Genomic DNA, 16869 nt, shown 5'->3' with positions numbered 1-16869 from the left:
TGGACCCTAAGTCTAGTCCAAGAAGTAACAGGAGTTTCTTAGTTATTATCTTACTTACCTTAAGACCCTACTTAACAGAAATTATAACTTTTTCTGTTATGATGTCTACAGACTGAAGAAAAGAAATAAGCTTATTTTTGTATGGGATATACTGATTGATATCATATTGATGATTCTTGATTAGAATGTTTTAATTTTTAAAATGAATTATTTTTAAATAAAACCATCTTTAACCCATAGAATTTCTGTAATGGAAAAATATTAAAATGGATTCTCAGGAAATGAGAAATGTTTAGGAATCTTTGAGCTCCAGAAGGGTACTGATGATACTAATGTTCATCTGTGGCTTTTGGTGCACACCACAGAGCAGAAAACCAAAAGGTATAACACAAGGGAATGTGAAATCACAAAGTTTCTTATGCCACTTGCAGAAAACTACTCTAGATGGTGAATGTTATAAAACAAGGTTTTTGATAATATCATACTGCAAGATGTACTTCATCCTCAATATACATTCCTTAAGCCAACAAAACTATAATAAAATGTGCAATAATTACCTACCAAGCTCTTTCCTCCACTGGGCTTTTTTTGCTTCCAACAAACCTCTATCACGTTCTCTTTCTCCCAGAGTACTGAATATGTCAGCTGGTTTCCATATATTCTCTCTAAGACAAGACACAAAAAATAACAGAAACCTTATCATATGTTTCTATACAACTTACTCCATAAATATTAAGTAATAAACTTTTAAATAGCTCTAGTCTTCAGAGTAAATATTTCACATACAAGTCAAGGAAAAGTAAAACCATATTCCCAAGATGACCCCACAACAATAGATGTGAGTTACATACGTGGCAATTTTCTGCTCATACTGATTAGATGTCACCTGATTTTCATTTAAAACAGACTTTTTTTCATCCTGAACAGATGAAATGGCCTCAGTTTTCTGCGGAAGTCCCACGATGTTCTCATCCTTTGGCTGATCAGGAATATTGTTTAAATTTAGACTATACTGACCTAGAAGGTAAAATACATGTTTTAAAATTAATACTAAAATTACATCTATTATAATACCTTATCTTGATACAGTTACGCAGTTTTAAAAAACACAGCTTTACACATCATCTAATTAATCACCTCTCACAGCAGTCCTTGCAGCGCGTATTACGATTCCCTTTTTGTCAAAAGAGGAAACTGAGCCTCAGAAGTTAAATGGCCCAGAGGTATGGCCACAGCCATACAAACTTTTGTTTCAAATAAGAAAACAAGCAACAACCAAAAAAACCTCCATTTACTCTTGCCAACAACACTTTTACAAATAATATAAATGATAATACAAATCACAACTTAAAGGAGAATAAATGCAAACAGCTTTATAAAAAACTCATTACCTTGCCCTTATTTTTCTCATTTAGCTGGGAAAGCAATCAGTGATGATCTTTTCCATGGACCACTGTCTCTATATCCCAGCTGTATCTATTCCAAATGTTTTACACAGGGCTCATATGCTTGGCTCAAAAATCCCTCAATGTGATAGTTCTCCCAATGGAGAGAAAGCATATCTAATATGCGGGTCATTATATGATTAGGCAAATTCTGCTTTTAACTTTGTTGATATCATCTCTCATTACGCCTAGTAAGTTTTTATTTTTTGTTCTTTGAACTAGAATTCTAGCCTTAAAGATAAAAGTTAGCTCCCTGACTTTACAAAGAATAATCTATACCAAGAGAAGGCAAATGACTCCATTTTGAGCCCCTTGGGAGTGCTAAGGAGCTACCTAGTTCCCAGACCAGTTGTGGGGCCTCTTCCTGGTGACTGTTAATTTTATTTTTATTTATTTCACGGTTGCTTAACAAAATTTTAATAATATTTCTATTCATAGTCACAATTCCTTAGCTCAAAGCTAAAACTAGAAGGCTTTTAAAAACATAATACAATACCCTGACTACTAAAATAGAAGGCATATAATACGCCACTACTTCCAAGTCAGTGTTTTACGCTGGTTAAAAAGATAGTGCTGCCAATTCTTAGCAAGGATTGAAAGTCAGGAAGAGCAAAAGCCGGGGCCAGGAAAATAATCCTTTTCAGCAACTCATGTCAAATCTTCATAGCAAAATTCCCTCATTTTTCATTAGAAATACAATAGCAATTTTTTTAGAACATTTTACATAATTAGTTTTCATGTAAGTAAAGCCTCCTACCTTCCAAAATTAGTACAATAGCTTTCTGAACTAAAATCTAGAATCCACAGAAACTAGGTTTCTTAAGGCCATGGTACATGAGAATAATATTCTGAGCATTAACCTTAAAACATGGCATATTTTAACTACAAAAGTAATTCTGCCTATGAGAATGTTTTCTAAACGAATATTTATTTTAAAACATTGTTACACTAAACTAGAATTTAAGAGGCACAGTTATGTAAAATCCAATAAAACTCAAATTCTAAAACTTATATATTGATAAACTTAATATTAAAACTTCAGAAAAATCTTACTTGTTTCCTCCTTCTTTCCATTCTCAGTCAGGGAAACTGATTTATTTCCTTGGTTTACAGTCATCAAAATCTGTTGTAGTTGGCCTTGTGTTAGACACACCAAACTGCTCTTCACATTTTCAGCTGTGATGTGCTTTTTGCAAGGCTTCTGTTTAGCTACTACAAATGCATTTATGCTGTTTCTAGTCTTCTGTATATTAGGGGTTGCAGGTGAAATTTCTTTCTGGATATGAAGATGGTCTTTATCTGCATACTGCTTGCATAAATCCTTAGTGGGTGAAAAAGTCATACTATTTTTTTCACTTTTTGCCAGTGAAGTTTCTGAACCAATTCTCTTCTTTTGCGAAAGTTTTTCACTCCTGACACAAGTATTTTGTGATTTCAGAATGTATCCAGTTTGTTTATTTCTTAAAGGACATTTTGCAATCTTGGTCTTATTTCCCATCTGCTAAAACACCAGAAATTTATTCTTTACAAGACCCCACGAAAAATCAACAATTATCTTTATATAGTCAGTGATAAGTCAGGCTTCGAAACTTTTTTTTCTCATTTTGCTAGTTAGATAATATATCCATAAGAAACTAACACTCAACCTTCGCAAATCTCCACTTGAAAGCTTCATTAACAACTGGAAATTATTATTTTATTTCAGGATAACGAAGATTACATAACAACTTTTATTCTAGGTGTTTACAGTGCATTCTGCTTCAGCTTTGAATCTCATGTCATGATTCTAACACCCACACTATCTTTCTTTACAGGCATTTATACACCGGTAGGTTACTAGCCCTTATTCCTTGAATAACTTAGCTTGTGGGTCACCATCCCTCACTCTAACCTAACTCCTGTCTTAATTATTGGCGCTTTCATGTTCTTTCAATACCCTGGCCTCATTTCCTTGACCTCTGTTCCTATACTCTTGTCTTCCATGCTACCTCAGTTACTCATTGCCACAGTGATATCTTATACTGACCTTGTAACTACCCATAACTGTAATAATCTCAATTTCAATAAGAACCTCCAGTCATAGGCCTTAGCAGTAGTCACATGGCTCATTCACTCACCATGTTCAAATCTTGGCTCAACATCACTGGCTCAGTGAGGTCTTCTCTGAACACCCTATTAAAAATTGCAGGCTTCCTGCTCTAACTTCACTCCCACCTCCCTAGCACTCCCCACTTTCCCAAGGCTACCATGCCCCTGAAATGACCATGCCCCTTCCCTTTCTCTCATGTTTCTCTATAGCACTTTTGTTCTGTAATATTCTATATTTATTTTGATTATTTTCTGCCCATTCCACCTTTTTAAAAATTTATTATTTTTGGCTGCATCGGGTCTTCATTGCTGTGCACGAGCTCTCTCTAGTTGTGGCAAGCGGGGATACTCTTCTTTGAGGTGCGTGGGCTTCTCACTGCAGTGGCTTCTCTCGTTGCGGAGCGTGGGCTTCTCATTGCAGTGGCTTCTCTCGTTGCGGAGCATGGGCTCTAAGCGTGCGGGCTTCAGTAGTTGTGGCTCGTGGGCTCTAGAGCACAGGCTCAGTAGTTGTGACACACGGGCTTAGTTGCTCCGCAGCATGTGGGCTCTTCCAAGACCAGGGATGGATCCCGTGTCCCCTGCACTGGCAGGCAGATTCTTAATCACTGCGCTACCAGGGAAGTTCCCACCTTTTTCTAACGTAAACACTACAGGGAAGAGATTTTTTTTTAATTTATTTATTTTATTTATTTTTAGCTGCATTGGGTCTTCATTGCTGCCCGCGGCTTTGTCTAGTTGCAGCAAGCGGGGGCTACTCTTTGTTGCAGTGCGCGGACTTCTCATTGCCGTGGCTTCTCTTGTTGTGGAGCACGGGCTCTAGGCGCGCGGGCTTCAGTAATCGTGGCACACAGGCTTAGTTGCTCCGCGGCATGTGGGATCTCCCCGGACCAGGGCCCGAACCCATGTCCCCTGCATTAGCAGGCAGATTCTTAACCACTGTGCCACCAGGGAAGCCCAGGGCAGAGATTTTTGTTTGCTTTGTCTACTGCTGTGTCCCCAGTATCTGAACAGTCAGTGGAACAGGGTAGGTTTCAGTAAATTTTTGTTGAATTACTATCTTCAACCATACCATTTTAAAGACTGGATTCTTTATCTCTCTCCCACAAATTAGCTCCCCTTTCCAAAATATCTCATTTCTGTAGCACTGTTGTTCTAGTCTTTCAGACCAGCAACCATAGAGTCATCTTTGACTCTTTATCCTCCTTCACGGTCTTCTTTAGCTTACCAGCAAGTACTGGTCATTTCTTCCTTTCCTTCCAAATATCTTTTTCTCCCCTTTTACATGACAATACACCTAAATTCAGGTTTTCATTACCACACTACTGATTACAGCTTATCTCAAATCTATCCAACTGTACATTTCTGCAAACCCATCTAACATAAAATAATTCAACAGTCATTCAATAAATACTAAGTGTTGCTTTTTAGGTGAGCAACACTATGGGAAAGACGTTGGAGGTATAAAATGAGTAAGACAAGATTCTTGTTATCAAGGAGTGGGGTAGATGCCACATGGCTTTCATCTGGCTTATCATATCCCAATGTCCTTGTCTTTCAAAAATGACATAATACACAACCACACTTTGACCAATGAATCAACCCCATTTTACCTTTCTTTTCAAAATGTACCTGTATTATCAGTAGTAAAAATCTCTTTCTCACCCTCTTCACCTCACCTATACCCTTTTATTCCAGGCTTTAGACTTTTGATAATACCAATACCACAATCTAAAATGCGCTTTTACCCTCCTATCTCTGTGGCTATGTTTATATAACTAACTCTAAATGAGAGGTGGCAAATTTAAATACGTAGTGTAAATTAGCCTGGGTGGGAACTAGGATAATTGAAGAGCACTTTTCTGTCTAAAGGAGGCAGCCACCCCTCAGAAGCAGCCTACATTGCCAAAGAGGAATCTGAGTCTACTTGCTAGATCATCCAGTATTTCAAGAGAACCAAGAATGCCATATTTTACCTTAAAAGTTCCATTTTTTTAGACACTCACAATTCATTCTAGTTTTTGAAAACCACTGTGTGGATTAGGCAAATTATCAGCAGACTACACGTAGGTTACAGAGCTAAGCTCCACCCCAGTCTCCAACGACTACAGCTATTACTAATCCTACCCTTCTTTGACTCATACTGACATTTTTGGGATCATTAACAGCTGAGTATTTCAGTTCTCTAATCAGTTTCTCACTCAAACTGCTAAGAAGTGTAGTGTATTCCCTAAACGTATCTTAAAAGTCTCTCAATTTTGTCCCCTTCTTTCCATTCTGCTAGCCACCATGCTTCAGGGTCTCATAAGACTCTCCCTGGACTAATATAATTGTCCCTTAAGTAGTGTCCGTGTTATGATAATCTGTCCTTCACAGAATTGCCTGAAGCCCGTTCCTACAACACAAATCATATCTAGTCTACTTTTCAAAAATTCTTTAATGCTCCCTACATGCAAATCAAATAAGTTCAAACCCTCTGTGTATACATTTAAACTCCTTGTGATTGTAACCACCCTCCCTAAGTTTTATGTTCTACACTCCCCGCTGATATACACACTATCCCCCAAATGCAAATTGTTTTGTACCTTGGTATTTTTGCCCACTATTTTCTCTGAGTTTAGAATATACCACCCTACTTCTTTCACTATGAAAATCTCCTTCACCTTTTAAGTTCTAATTAAAGTGTCACCTCATTTATGAAGCATTCCCTGTCTCCCTTAACCACAAAGACCTGCTTTCCACAGTTTTCTTCTTTTTATAACCCTAGTATGGCACACGTTTTATTGTACTTGTATTATATAGTTATTTACCTGACTGACACCCCTGCTTCTAGGAAACATGGACTAGGTTTTACTCCATTTTTCTCTCAGTCACAGAACAAATAAAGCCAAGAATGGAGCTGTACACACATATGGAGTTTTACAGCTGCAGTAAATCCTTGTTAAACAGAAACCTATTAATTGGAGCTCCAATTTAACTAGAACTATTTTGCCACATTCCACTTAAATCAGAAGTAACATACAGAAAAAGTCATCTAAAAATTATGTAATAAAAAAGGGGGGTAGCAATGTCTGGCATGAGATCAATATACATGCAGCTCAATCCTGAATACATTTGTAGCTTAATGCCAGAGAAGAGCAATGAGTGGAGGCAGCAAAAAAATCCATGAACTACCAAATAAATATTCAATTATGTTCAGCTTAATTAATAGGAAAAAGCAATCTCTAGCCCAAATCATCTCCCAAGTGTTTACTGGATTAGATGAATTTTAATACATCAAATAGGTCTTCACATCATAAACATTTTTAGGTAGCATGCTGCTCTCTTACCTAGTTTTGATTGTACCAGTACTTTTCCTAATATTAAAAAAATATATAAAGACAGCGTCCAACGCATTTAACACTGGCCAACTTCACAATTTATATGGGGCCAGGATCCCAACGCCAGAAAGAATCAGAGAAGATTAACATTTTAAAATATAAAATGTGCTACCTAGCACTAATATTGTATACATCTTTTAGTGTGTTACTATTGACTCTCACACATAGAAATACCTGCGAAAATTTTAAGATGTTTTATATTTCAACTAATTGTGAGATAATTTTGAGGTCAGAATGTATAAATTACCCATGACACTGAATCATTAATATTTCTCTCATTTATCTTTCTATAAAAGCTTAAGAAATTAGACTGGTAACCATCTTTACTTCATATTTACTACCACAGATTAAAGAAAAGTACAGGAGAGATTTTGAAAGAATTAAAGTACTCTGACCACAGTTTGTTAAACTTCATGATGATGAGATAGAGTTCAGTGTTTAAAGAGCACACTATGTACACGACAGTAATTCAACCTGTGAGGAAGAGGAAAAACAAAAATGTAGGTAGTATAGTCACTTAGCTTACCCCAGTAGAAGAAAAGCACTATGATGAGTGAATTCATGAATAACTTACAGAAAAGAGAATTCAACATGTATCTACAGAACTGTGAGATTTTGGAAACTAAAAAACTGATTAAAACAAAAAAAGGAAGACAGCACTACTGTTTTTGGTTTTTGTCTTCTGTGAAGAGCAAAGAAAGAAATAAGCATCTCAGGAACCTCTGTAAATAAGGGAAGAGAAGCTCCTTGAAATAAAGTCAATATAAAAAGGAGATTTAGGTTGCATCAGTATTTTTTTCCAGCTTTACTGAGATTTAATTGACCATTAAAAATCATATATATTTAAGGTGTAAAATTTGATGATTTGATATATGTATACATTGTGAAATAATCACCACAATCAAGCTAATTAACATACCCATCACTTCACATAGTTACCATGCACCAGTATTTTGGAGTCCCAAAAGCAAGAGAAATAAACTCAAATAATCTGCTTTAAGACAATAAATAATTTAAGATCAATATCAGCAGAGACTTATTAGTTACTCTGGAAAGAAGAATCCTAGAATAAAAAAATCCCTAAACTGCTAAAAGAATTTTGTAATGATTCTACAAAAAGTCCAAGACTAGTAACTTTGTTTATTACAGGCATAAAAGGGGATCTCCAGATGTTCTAAGTTGGTTAAAAAGATAATGAAATATCTTCACAAATGTAGTGACCATAGCACATCCATTAAGGACACAACAGAAGAGGGAACGTGTGCGACAGAATTGAGGTCAGGTGAAGATAAAAAAAAACTATGTGTAATAGTTGATTTCTATCTAGGAGCATGAAAAGGAGCACTGTATTTGTTAATGTGACTCAAATAAGAACAGTTAGTTGCAATATTTTAATAGCGCAGGGTTAGGAAAAAACTATACAATCTATATTCTGTGATTAAGGGAACACACAGGGTATGTATATACTGTGTATGTGTGTGTGTGTGCATATAATAATTTTTATAGGTAGCTTGTGGAATTACTCTGATCAGCATTACCCATTTATCAAGTAATTGATATCTTGGGTTCTCAAGCAACTTTTCCACCTTGATTAAACCAGGAAGAAACAGCAAAGCCATCAGGGGTTCAGAGTTGAAGAGAAAAGGGCCGCATCACCCAAAGCAGTCTCTAGTCAAGATACGGAAAGACAGACTTTAAGATACTGCAAAATAAAATGGGCTACAGTAAGTTATAGAGGGGGACAGTAGAAATTTCTGCTGCTTAATGGAAAAAGAAATGGGAAACAAGAAAAGTAGTGGTATCAAAATTTTGAAGCAGTAATGTATTTTTTAGAAAAAGGCTCTGTGGGCTCCTGATAAAGAAAAATAATTTAAAAGGAAAACTATTATTTAACTCAAGTGTAACCTCTTAGAGGAGGAAGCTAAATGCATGTAAGATTTTGTCAATCAAATACATCTTTTTGGTGTGGGAAAATGCCATTTGAGTATGAAAAAAAAAATTTTGCTTTAAAGTTTGACTATTTTTAAAGATGTCACGAGTTGCACTGTCCAGTACAGTAGCCATTAAATTAAAAATCAAACAAGTGAATTAAAAATTCACTTCCTTAGTCACACTGGCCACATTCAAGTGCTTAATAACTACACATGGCTAGTGGCTGACTATCATATTGGACAGCACTGATTTTAGAACATTTCCATCACTGCAGAAAGTGTTACTGGACAGAACTGATCTAGAGAAGTGAGTTCTAGGAGGCTTTTTAAACTGAAAAATTATGAATCTATTTCTGTAAAAGGACCAGCCTGAAAGCAAGGAAATAATAACTTTTCATCATCATTCCAAACCCTGTGTAACAGTTTGACAGGAATTATTTTCAAACCACTGTAAAGTAAACTGCATTTTACATTTGAAAAGAAGTCAGGTCAAAGTCATTTGGCTTACCTTTACAGAAATTTTTGATTTATGTTCTACAAGAGAAAAAAAAAATTACTAAACTATCAACCAAGAACATACTAAGGCAGTCACAAAAGAAAATTTTAATTAACATTATTTTAAGAAGATATTAAGTAAAAATATTAACCCTCAAAGCATTAACTTTAGGTCCTGCCTGAGTGTTCTTTTACAGTGTGGTTCAAGTATTTATATTTCATTTTTGTTTATTTTCCAAGGTAAAATTATAAACAGATCAGAGAAAAAGAAAATAATGTGAATGAAAAGAGTACCAAAGCATACTCTGCGCTTTAAAACTAAAAATGACTTTAAAACTATGGTCTTATTATAAATTTTCTCAAACAATGCACAGAACATAACTGCATAAGTTTTACCTAGATTATTCATTAGGCAATAAGCATATGTGCTGTATACAAATATAATAAAGAAACATTACAAATGAAATATACTGGAACATTAAATTCCATGAATAAATACTGACAGTGGTAAGCAATGATGTAATGTGACTTTACTTGGCTAAAAATAAATTTGAGGAAGTTAGGGAAACCAGCTTTTTTTCAAAGTGTCATTTAAATATTCCACTACAAGCAAAAAATCTGTTAAACAGCTACACATTTTTCGTAGGAATTTAAAAGTTAGTACTTTCGATTTCTAGTAATATAGCATACCATATGGAGACAGTATTAGCTTGGTTTTTCCATCCAATAATTCAGTTTCAAGCTTTAAACCATCTCTGCAAAATAAAAGAAAGTTGTCCGTCATTTTTAAGAAGCAGCAACATTTTAAATAGACAGAAATGCTCAGTTGAACCTTGAAAGTAAATTTGTTCTCCTGAATTTATAAAGGAATCTTGTAAATATTAAAACGTTTTTAAAAAAAATTTCTATAGATGTTTATTTTTCTTTTAAAAATTGATGTATAGTTGAAACCATTCTTTTAATTTAAAACACTTTTCAATTCAACATAAAATCAAAAACTTCATGGAGAAAATTACTGAAACTTTCCAACAAGTTCTCATCTTTAATCTGAAACTTCATTTGGTTACTGACAAGGAATAAATTAATCTGGTTATCGTAACATCATTTAGTTCTTCTAACTCTAGACTGGAAAAAATAATGCTGTTACAAAACTCCTCACCTATGTTAATGGAGCAAAACACATCTAGCTACCATTTATAAGCTTCATAATGGTCTCATGACTAACACATTCTATGGCCTGTTAGAGCAGTATTTGAAAATGAAGCTGTAAGACTGCCACCAGGGTTATTAACTGCTTGAGCATGGAGTTCTACTCTATTCTGAATATTTCAACTAATACACATTCACACTTAGTGACACTTTTGTAACTATCACAGCAATACATCTATAATAAACTTTGCCCGCTATACTTTATCTGTGCCTGTCAAACGCCAAGAGCACAAAGTAACAGTAGATACTACCAACGAACTTGTACGTCTGTTAAGGTCCCAATAAAAATTCCACTGAAAACAAAAACAGCAGTACACACAGTTATTTTATTGTTTTAGTGAGAGAGAGAGAATAGACGTACGTCAATACATATCAACAGGGACAAAAATGACGTCCAAGCGACAAAATTAAATCTCGCGGGCCAATAAAAGGGAACACGAAATTTGCGGTGATGCTAAGGTTGGGGAAATCAAACAATTTCAACTTACTCAAACCATTTCAACTTACTAAGATAAAAACACCATAAAGAATGGGTTTTAAGGGTTTCCCGGTAGCACGGTTACAAACAGTTCATGTTTATGTCGGTGAAACTTAAGCAAAAGAAAGACCTTGAATGAAACCGTCTATTCAGCACTACCGCGTTGCAAACACCTTCAGGGGCAGACTGTCTTGTTTCTTATCCCTAGATTCTAGAACACAGAAACCATTTGCTAAACGAGGTGCACACGTGTAAGTTTGAAGACTTTTCATCTTCTTGAAATATCAAACATCCCAGTGGTGATAAATCACGCAACAGTCCTTTTTATTTACTCAACCACTACTTAATGAGGGCCTATGAGGTGCCAGGCACCGGTGATACACGACTCCTCGAGAAGCCTCGGCTCCCAGCACGTACGTAGGCCGCTAAGCTCCTCTGGGCGCTCCCACACTCTGCAAAGAACCCCCACACAGGGTCGCAAAGCACCAGGGCCTGGGCCAGGATTTCTCCCCAGGAAGCCGCTACGCTTTATCTCTCCACCTGCCCTCACCTTTTATCTCCTCTCACGCCTCTCCTCCCTCTCCCTCCTGAAGTAAATGAGGAGGCGGAAAGGAGGCACGGACAGTTTCGTGAGTTATTAACTGGAAAACGGAAGTCTGCGGAGGCTGTAAAGGCCGACCCAGCCCCTCGCCCCCTCAACCTCAGGAAGCCGGGCACTGCTGCTTGGGGCGCCGCAGGCCTGGAAGGCTCCCCGCGAAGGGCTCCAAGAGCCAACCCAGCCTCACCCACTCTCCACAGACTACCACCTTTCTCTCCACAGCTTACCCTAAGTTCATGGCGCAACCGGCCGCGCTCTCCACGAGCCGCTCAAGCCCCTTGTATACGTCGGTCGCCGCCGCCGTTCAACAAGCGCCACGCCGATTGGACACAGTGTTGCCGGCGAGCTGGGAGAGCGGGCCAATCAGGGTTGAGCGTGCTGGCGCTTGCGCTCAGCGGGGCGGGGCTGTCGGGGAGACCCTGTTGATTCGCCCCACCTGGTCCTGACTCTGGAGTGCTGGGGGTTCTTCGTTCCTCGCAATTGTAGCCCTTAGAGTTCACAGGGAGTTCTCAGAGAAGTGCCTCAGCTCAAGTGGAGGTGGCTGGTTAAGCAATTTGCCTGAGGTCTGTATCAAGCTACGTAACCCCGGAGCCCATGTTCCAATTTAGCGATACATGAATCTAACTCCTATCCATCCTTCAAATCTCAATTTAAACGTCACTTCCTCCATGAAGCTCCTGTGGAATCCACTAGTGGGTAAATTAGGAACCCATTTTCTGGACTTCCCAGTCCCTGCCTTTTCAATCAGGGTACTAATACATTTCAGATCCTGTGTCAGAGTGAGCTTCAGAGGGGCAGAGTTGGTTTTTGACACCTATATACCCACAGCACCTGGAACTGAACAATACAGACAGTAAATATTTGTTAAACGAATAAACAGCAAAAGTTTTTAATGCCAACAAAAATCTTATTAAATTTGGCAATGATGTTTCATGATGAGGATGCCCGTAGATATAATGCAGTTACTAAAAGTTTACAAATTTTCATCTATTTACTCTTAAATGAATTTTACAAACTATAGCTGTAATAAATGAGGCACACTGAATTCTTACGGTACATTCAGTGAAAACTCAAAGTTATCTTTTTATTTATGTACCTGGCCTGTGGAAGATATATTTAAATAAACATTTGTTAATTTATTTAACTGAATAAATGAACAGGTACCAATGTATATTTGATCCTGTGTTGTTTCTTGTTTTCGTTTAAAGGAAAAGTCATCTGTGCATGTAAAAAAAAAAAGGCTCAAAGGATTTAAACCAACATGTTAGCAGGAGTATTTCTGGGAGTAGTGTGACTTTTAAAATTTTATTTTGTTTCTAGCTTTTATTATTATGAAAATGTTTAAATAAACAAAAATAAGAATAGTTCAATGAATGCCTATATACCCTCTACCTAGATTTGACAATGGTTAATGTTTTGCTACATTTGCTTTCTCTCTCTCTCCACATAGGTGGGCAGGCACACCCATACATCCACATCCATACACTCATACCCACGGCCATGAACACACCCACCTTTTTTTGCATCACTATTTGCAAGTAAGTTACAGACATTACAACACTTTGCCTTTAAACATTAAAGCATGTATCTCCTAAGACATTCTCCTATATAACCATAACACTATTATTACACTTAAGAAAATTAGCAATTTTATGATAATATCGAGTGTTCCATTCCTATTTAATTTTCCCCACTTGTTCTAGGAATATATTCTATATAGATGAAGGGGATTAAGAAGTACAAACCGGGGCTTCCCTGGTGGCGTGGTGGTTGAGAGTCTGCCTGCCGATGCAGGGGACACGCGTTTGTGCCCTGGTTCGGGAAGATCCCACATGCCGCGGAGCGGCTGGGCCCGTGAGCCAAGGCCGCTGAGCCTGTGCGTCCGGAGCCTGTGCTCCGCAACGGGAGAGGCCACAGCAGTGAGAGGCCCCCGTACCGCAAAAAAAAAAAAAAAAAAAAAAAAAAAAGAGAAAAAAGAAGTACAAACCTCCAGTTACAAAATAAATAAGCCACAGGGATATAGTATACAGCATAAGGAATATGGTCCATAATATTGTAATAACTTTCTATGGGAACAGATGGTTACTGGACTTATCATGTTCATTTCATAATGTATGCAAATATAAAATCACTATGTAGTACACCTGAAGGTTACAGAATGTTGTATACCAACTATATTTCAATAAAAAGTGAATACTTTTAAGATGTTATTATGTGGTCGACCGTGCATCACATCAGGTTGTCCTACAGTTACTGTGGTCAGGTTTGAAGACTTGGTGGTGGCAGTCCTATCTCTCTATTGTAAGCATCTATTTTCCCCTTTGCAGTCAGTAAGTAATCTGAGGGCTGATGGTTTAGCACTGTGCAAATATTCTGTTCCCCAACAACATTTCACCTAATAATGAGGAACGATTTTTATTTTGTGTTTTCTGTATTTTTCAATAAGTCATCTTTTGCATGGTTTTACATCCTTTACATACCACTCTTCTCTGCCTACTTGTTTACCAGGTGCAAGAAATTGGTGCAAAACTATTCCACTTCCCAAGCGTATTGTGAGATAGGAATCAAAGGTCAAGTTTCCAGCTGTAGCATTGTAAGCTACAAGTTGTAAGCGCGGCCTGTCGCGCCCTTAACACTCCATGCTTCTTTATGGTCTGCCTGAGGTCCATTCCCCTGGAAAAGAGAGTTTAGTTAAATGCTTTGAATTTATTGTTTAAAGGTATGTGAAGGTTGGAGGTACTACAAGCATATCCTTCATTTATATGCAGTGTAGTTTCCTCAGATCTTATTACCCTGTGGGTGCAAAGAGTGTCACCTTGACAATAATCTTGCTCCAAGCTGCACCTGTGGGATCTTGGCCCATGCTAAGTAAGCACTTCTGGAACCCACTCCGAGTGCACTGGAGCTCTTGAGGTATCCAGGCTGCAAGTCATCTGTAAGGAAAGAGAAATGCATGCCTTTTGTGTTCTCTTCTGTTCCAGTGCATAGCATAGTTTTCCAGAGCTTTGGATCGAGGCTGCCTGGGGTCAGATCCCAGCTTTATTGCTTTCTAGCTGTGTGATCATGGGACGTTATTAACTTAACCTGCTTCAGTTTCTTCTCTGATACAAGGAGGATGAATACTAGTATTCCACCTCATAGGGTTGTTGTGAGAATTAAATGAGTTTAATCACATGCAAAGTACTTAGAATAGTGCTGGCACATAAATGCCATGTAAGTATTAGCAATGATCAATATTGTTACAGGAGAAGTGCTATTTGAGTCCAATAATTTACAGAGTTTTAGATCACTTGATTTTTTTTCCTTTTTAAAAAATTAAGGTAAAAATTGCAGACAGCGTCCTTTCACAGATGAGGAAACTGACTCACAGAGATGTAACTTACCCACGATCTTAACTACTGTTCTGTGCTTCTTTCTTTTATAGAACTGTTCTCCTTGAATTCTACTTAAACAATTAACAAATGTTTCCCTACAGATGACAGTAGGTTTTGAAATTTTTTACTGAAGAAAGAAGAGAGCTTGTAAGTCCTTTCGTTGTCTATGACTCCCCTGAATTTACTTTAGATTGAGGCAATTTTGAGTAACTAGGTGCTGCAGGGACTCTCCTAAGATCATAAAATTTATACATCTTGCTCATCCTAAAGTAAACAAACATGGTTATGATTATTACTAAGTAGAAAAGCATAAGAAAAAAATCTCTATATGTGCTTTATTTTTCTTAGCCAGCTCAATCCCAAATGTGTAAATCATTTCCATTTCTCTAAATACGGTACATCATTTCTGTATGAGTAAACAATTTTTGTCATGGGAAACTGCTACTTTTATCAAGTACCTGATAAAGTATCTTTAAGTTAAAAAGGTGTTTCATTTTCATTTTGCTTCTAAGACTTTGTATCAGTCTGGGTCCAATCAGGAGAGAGATGCCAGCCACACAGTAATTTCAAGAGTGAAAGTTGAAAACATAATGAGATACCATTTCACATCCACTAGAGCAGCTAAAATGGAAAGCTGACAATACCAAATGTTGGGGAAAATGTGACACTACTGGAACCTTCATCTTCTTACATTGGGAGTGTAAAATGGTCCAATCTCATTGGAAAACAGTGTGATAATTTTTAATAGAAACTTTTAAACATCTGCCTATGATTCAGCAATTCCACTTGGAAGGTTGCATCCTGAACCTTTAGTTTGCTGATCTCTGAAGCTTTGCCTGCAACTGTTCAAAGACTTTTTCAGGAGTACATAACTGGGAAGGCCTTCCTGCATCCTCCATTTATGGGTTTAATTTTTCCGCCTTACAGACCACCACTGTGAAGCAGTGTTGGCTATCCATTTGTAAGTGCTGCTCTACAGAGCAAGTTAATTAGCAGGCTTCTCTGGCTCTAGGGGCAGATGATACAAACCATAGGACCAATACATTAGACAAAAGCAAAATTAAGTAAATTGTTCAGGTGTGATGGGATGAAGGTCTCAATTGGGCAATTCTGAGAAATGTCTTAAGAAATACCAAAAGAGCAGAGGAAGAAGAAAAAGAAAACCACTACAGGAGTAAGTCAATTAAAACTCTCTGACCTCTTCATGTAAAAGATTAGACAAGCTGTCTAAGGTTTCTTTCAGTTTGTAAATGGTTGATTCTAAATTATCCTCAAACTCTCTCCATGCCTGCTCCTCCACCAGAGTTAGAGCCCCTCCCATCTCTCCCCAAGGGTATTCCAACAGCCTCCTAAGCAGTCTCTATTCTCTAGACAGAATGATTTCTAAAATGTGAGTCTGCTTAAGTCACTATGCTGCTTAAAATCTCTCACTAATTTAAAAACTCTGTTGCCCCAATATAAAGTCCAAAGGACTTAACTGTGTTCACCAGCTCCATTTTGACCTTTTAAATTTCACCCCTCACCTTGGCCCCTCAAACTTTAAGCCTCCTTCCACTGATCTTCTTTCATTTCTTCAGTGTAGCCACATTCACTCCTATCTCCCACCTTTACGTAGTCATTCATATCACAGATTTTATTGAGTACCTACTGTGTCCCAAGAATTGTTTTAGCACAAAGGATAAAGCAGTAACCCAAACAGACAGAATCCCTGCCCTCCAGAGCTGTTTCTTCTTGCTGGAATGCTCTTCCTCACGGCACCCCTTCATTAAGTAACTTGTCCTGCAGGTCCTCCACATGCATGCAAACGTAAAAGCACAAACACCCACATGACTCGGGAAGATGTGGCCTGCTGCAAGTGTCTAAGGTCCTCTTTA

At 37.5% G+C, this 16869-nt stretch overlaps 1 protein-coding gene across 6 annotated transcripts in view; it reads right to left on the bottom strand.

The window, feature by feature from the left end:
- The window catches only part of CCDC66 (coiled-coil domain containing 66), a 62390-nt gene extending 50448 nt beyond the window's left edge, over nt 1–11942 (bottom strand). For 2 of the 6 annotated variants that reach the window (XM_060022712.1, XM_060022710.1), the window contains exons 1-6: nt 11849–11942; nt 10027–10091; nt 9350–9375; nt 2499–2946; nt 852–1017; nt 562–665 (exon numbers count right to left, since the gene is read on the bottom strand). In XM_060022712.1, the coding sequence (XP_059878695.1) occupies nt 562–665; nt 852–1017; nt 2499–2946; nt 9350–9375; nt 10027–10091; nt 11849–11859 (820 nt within the window). In that variant the 5' untranslated portion in view covers nt 11860–11942. Of the gene's footprint in view, nt 1–557; nt 666–851; nt 1018–2498; nt 2947–9349; nt 9376–10026; nt 10092–11848 lie in introns of those variants that run through there. The other 4 variants (XM_060022711.1, XM_060022713.1, XM_060022715.1 and 1 more) reach the window with 4 other exon arrangements.
- Nucleotides 11943–16869: the final 4927 nt, after the last annotated feature.

The sequence above is a fragment of the Delphinus delphis genome, chromosome 10 (assembly GCF_949987515.2).
Source record: "Delphinus delphis chromosome 10, mDelDel1.2, whole genome shotgun sequence".
NCBI lineage: Eukaryota > Metazoa > Chordata > Mammalia > Artiodactyla > Delphinidae > Delphinus > Delphinus delphis.
This window is presented reverse-complemented; position numbering and strand designations above follow the sequence as displayed.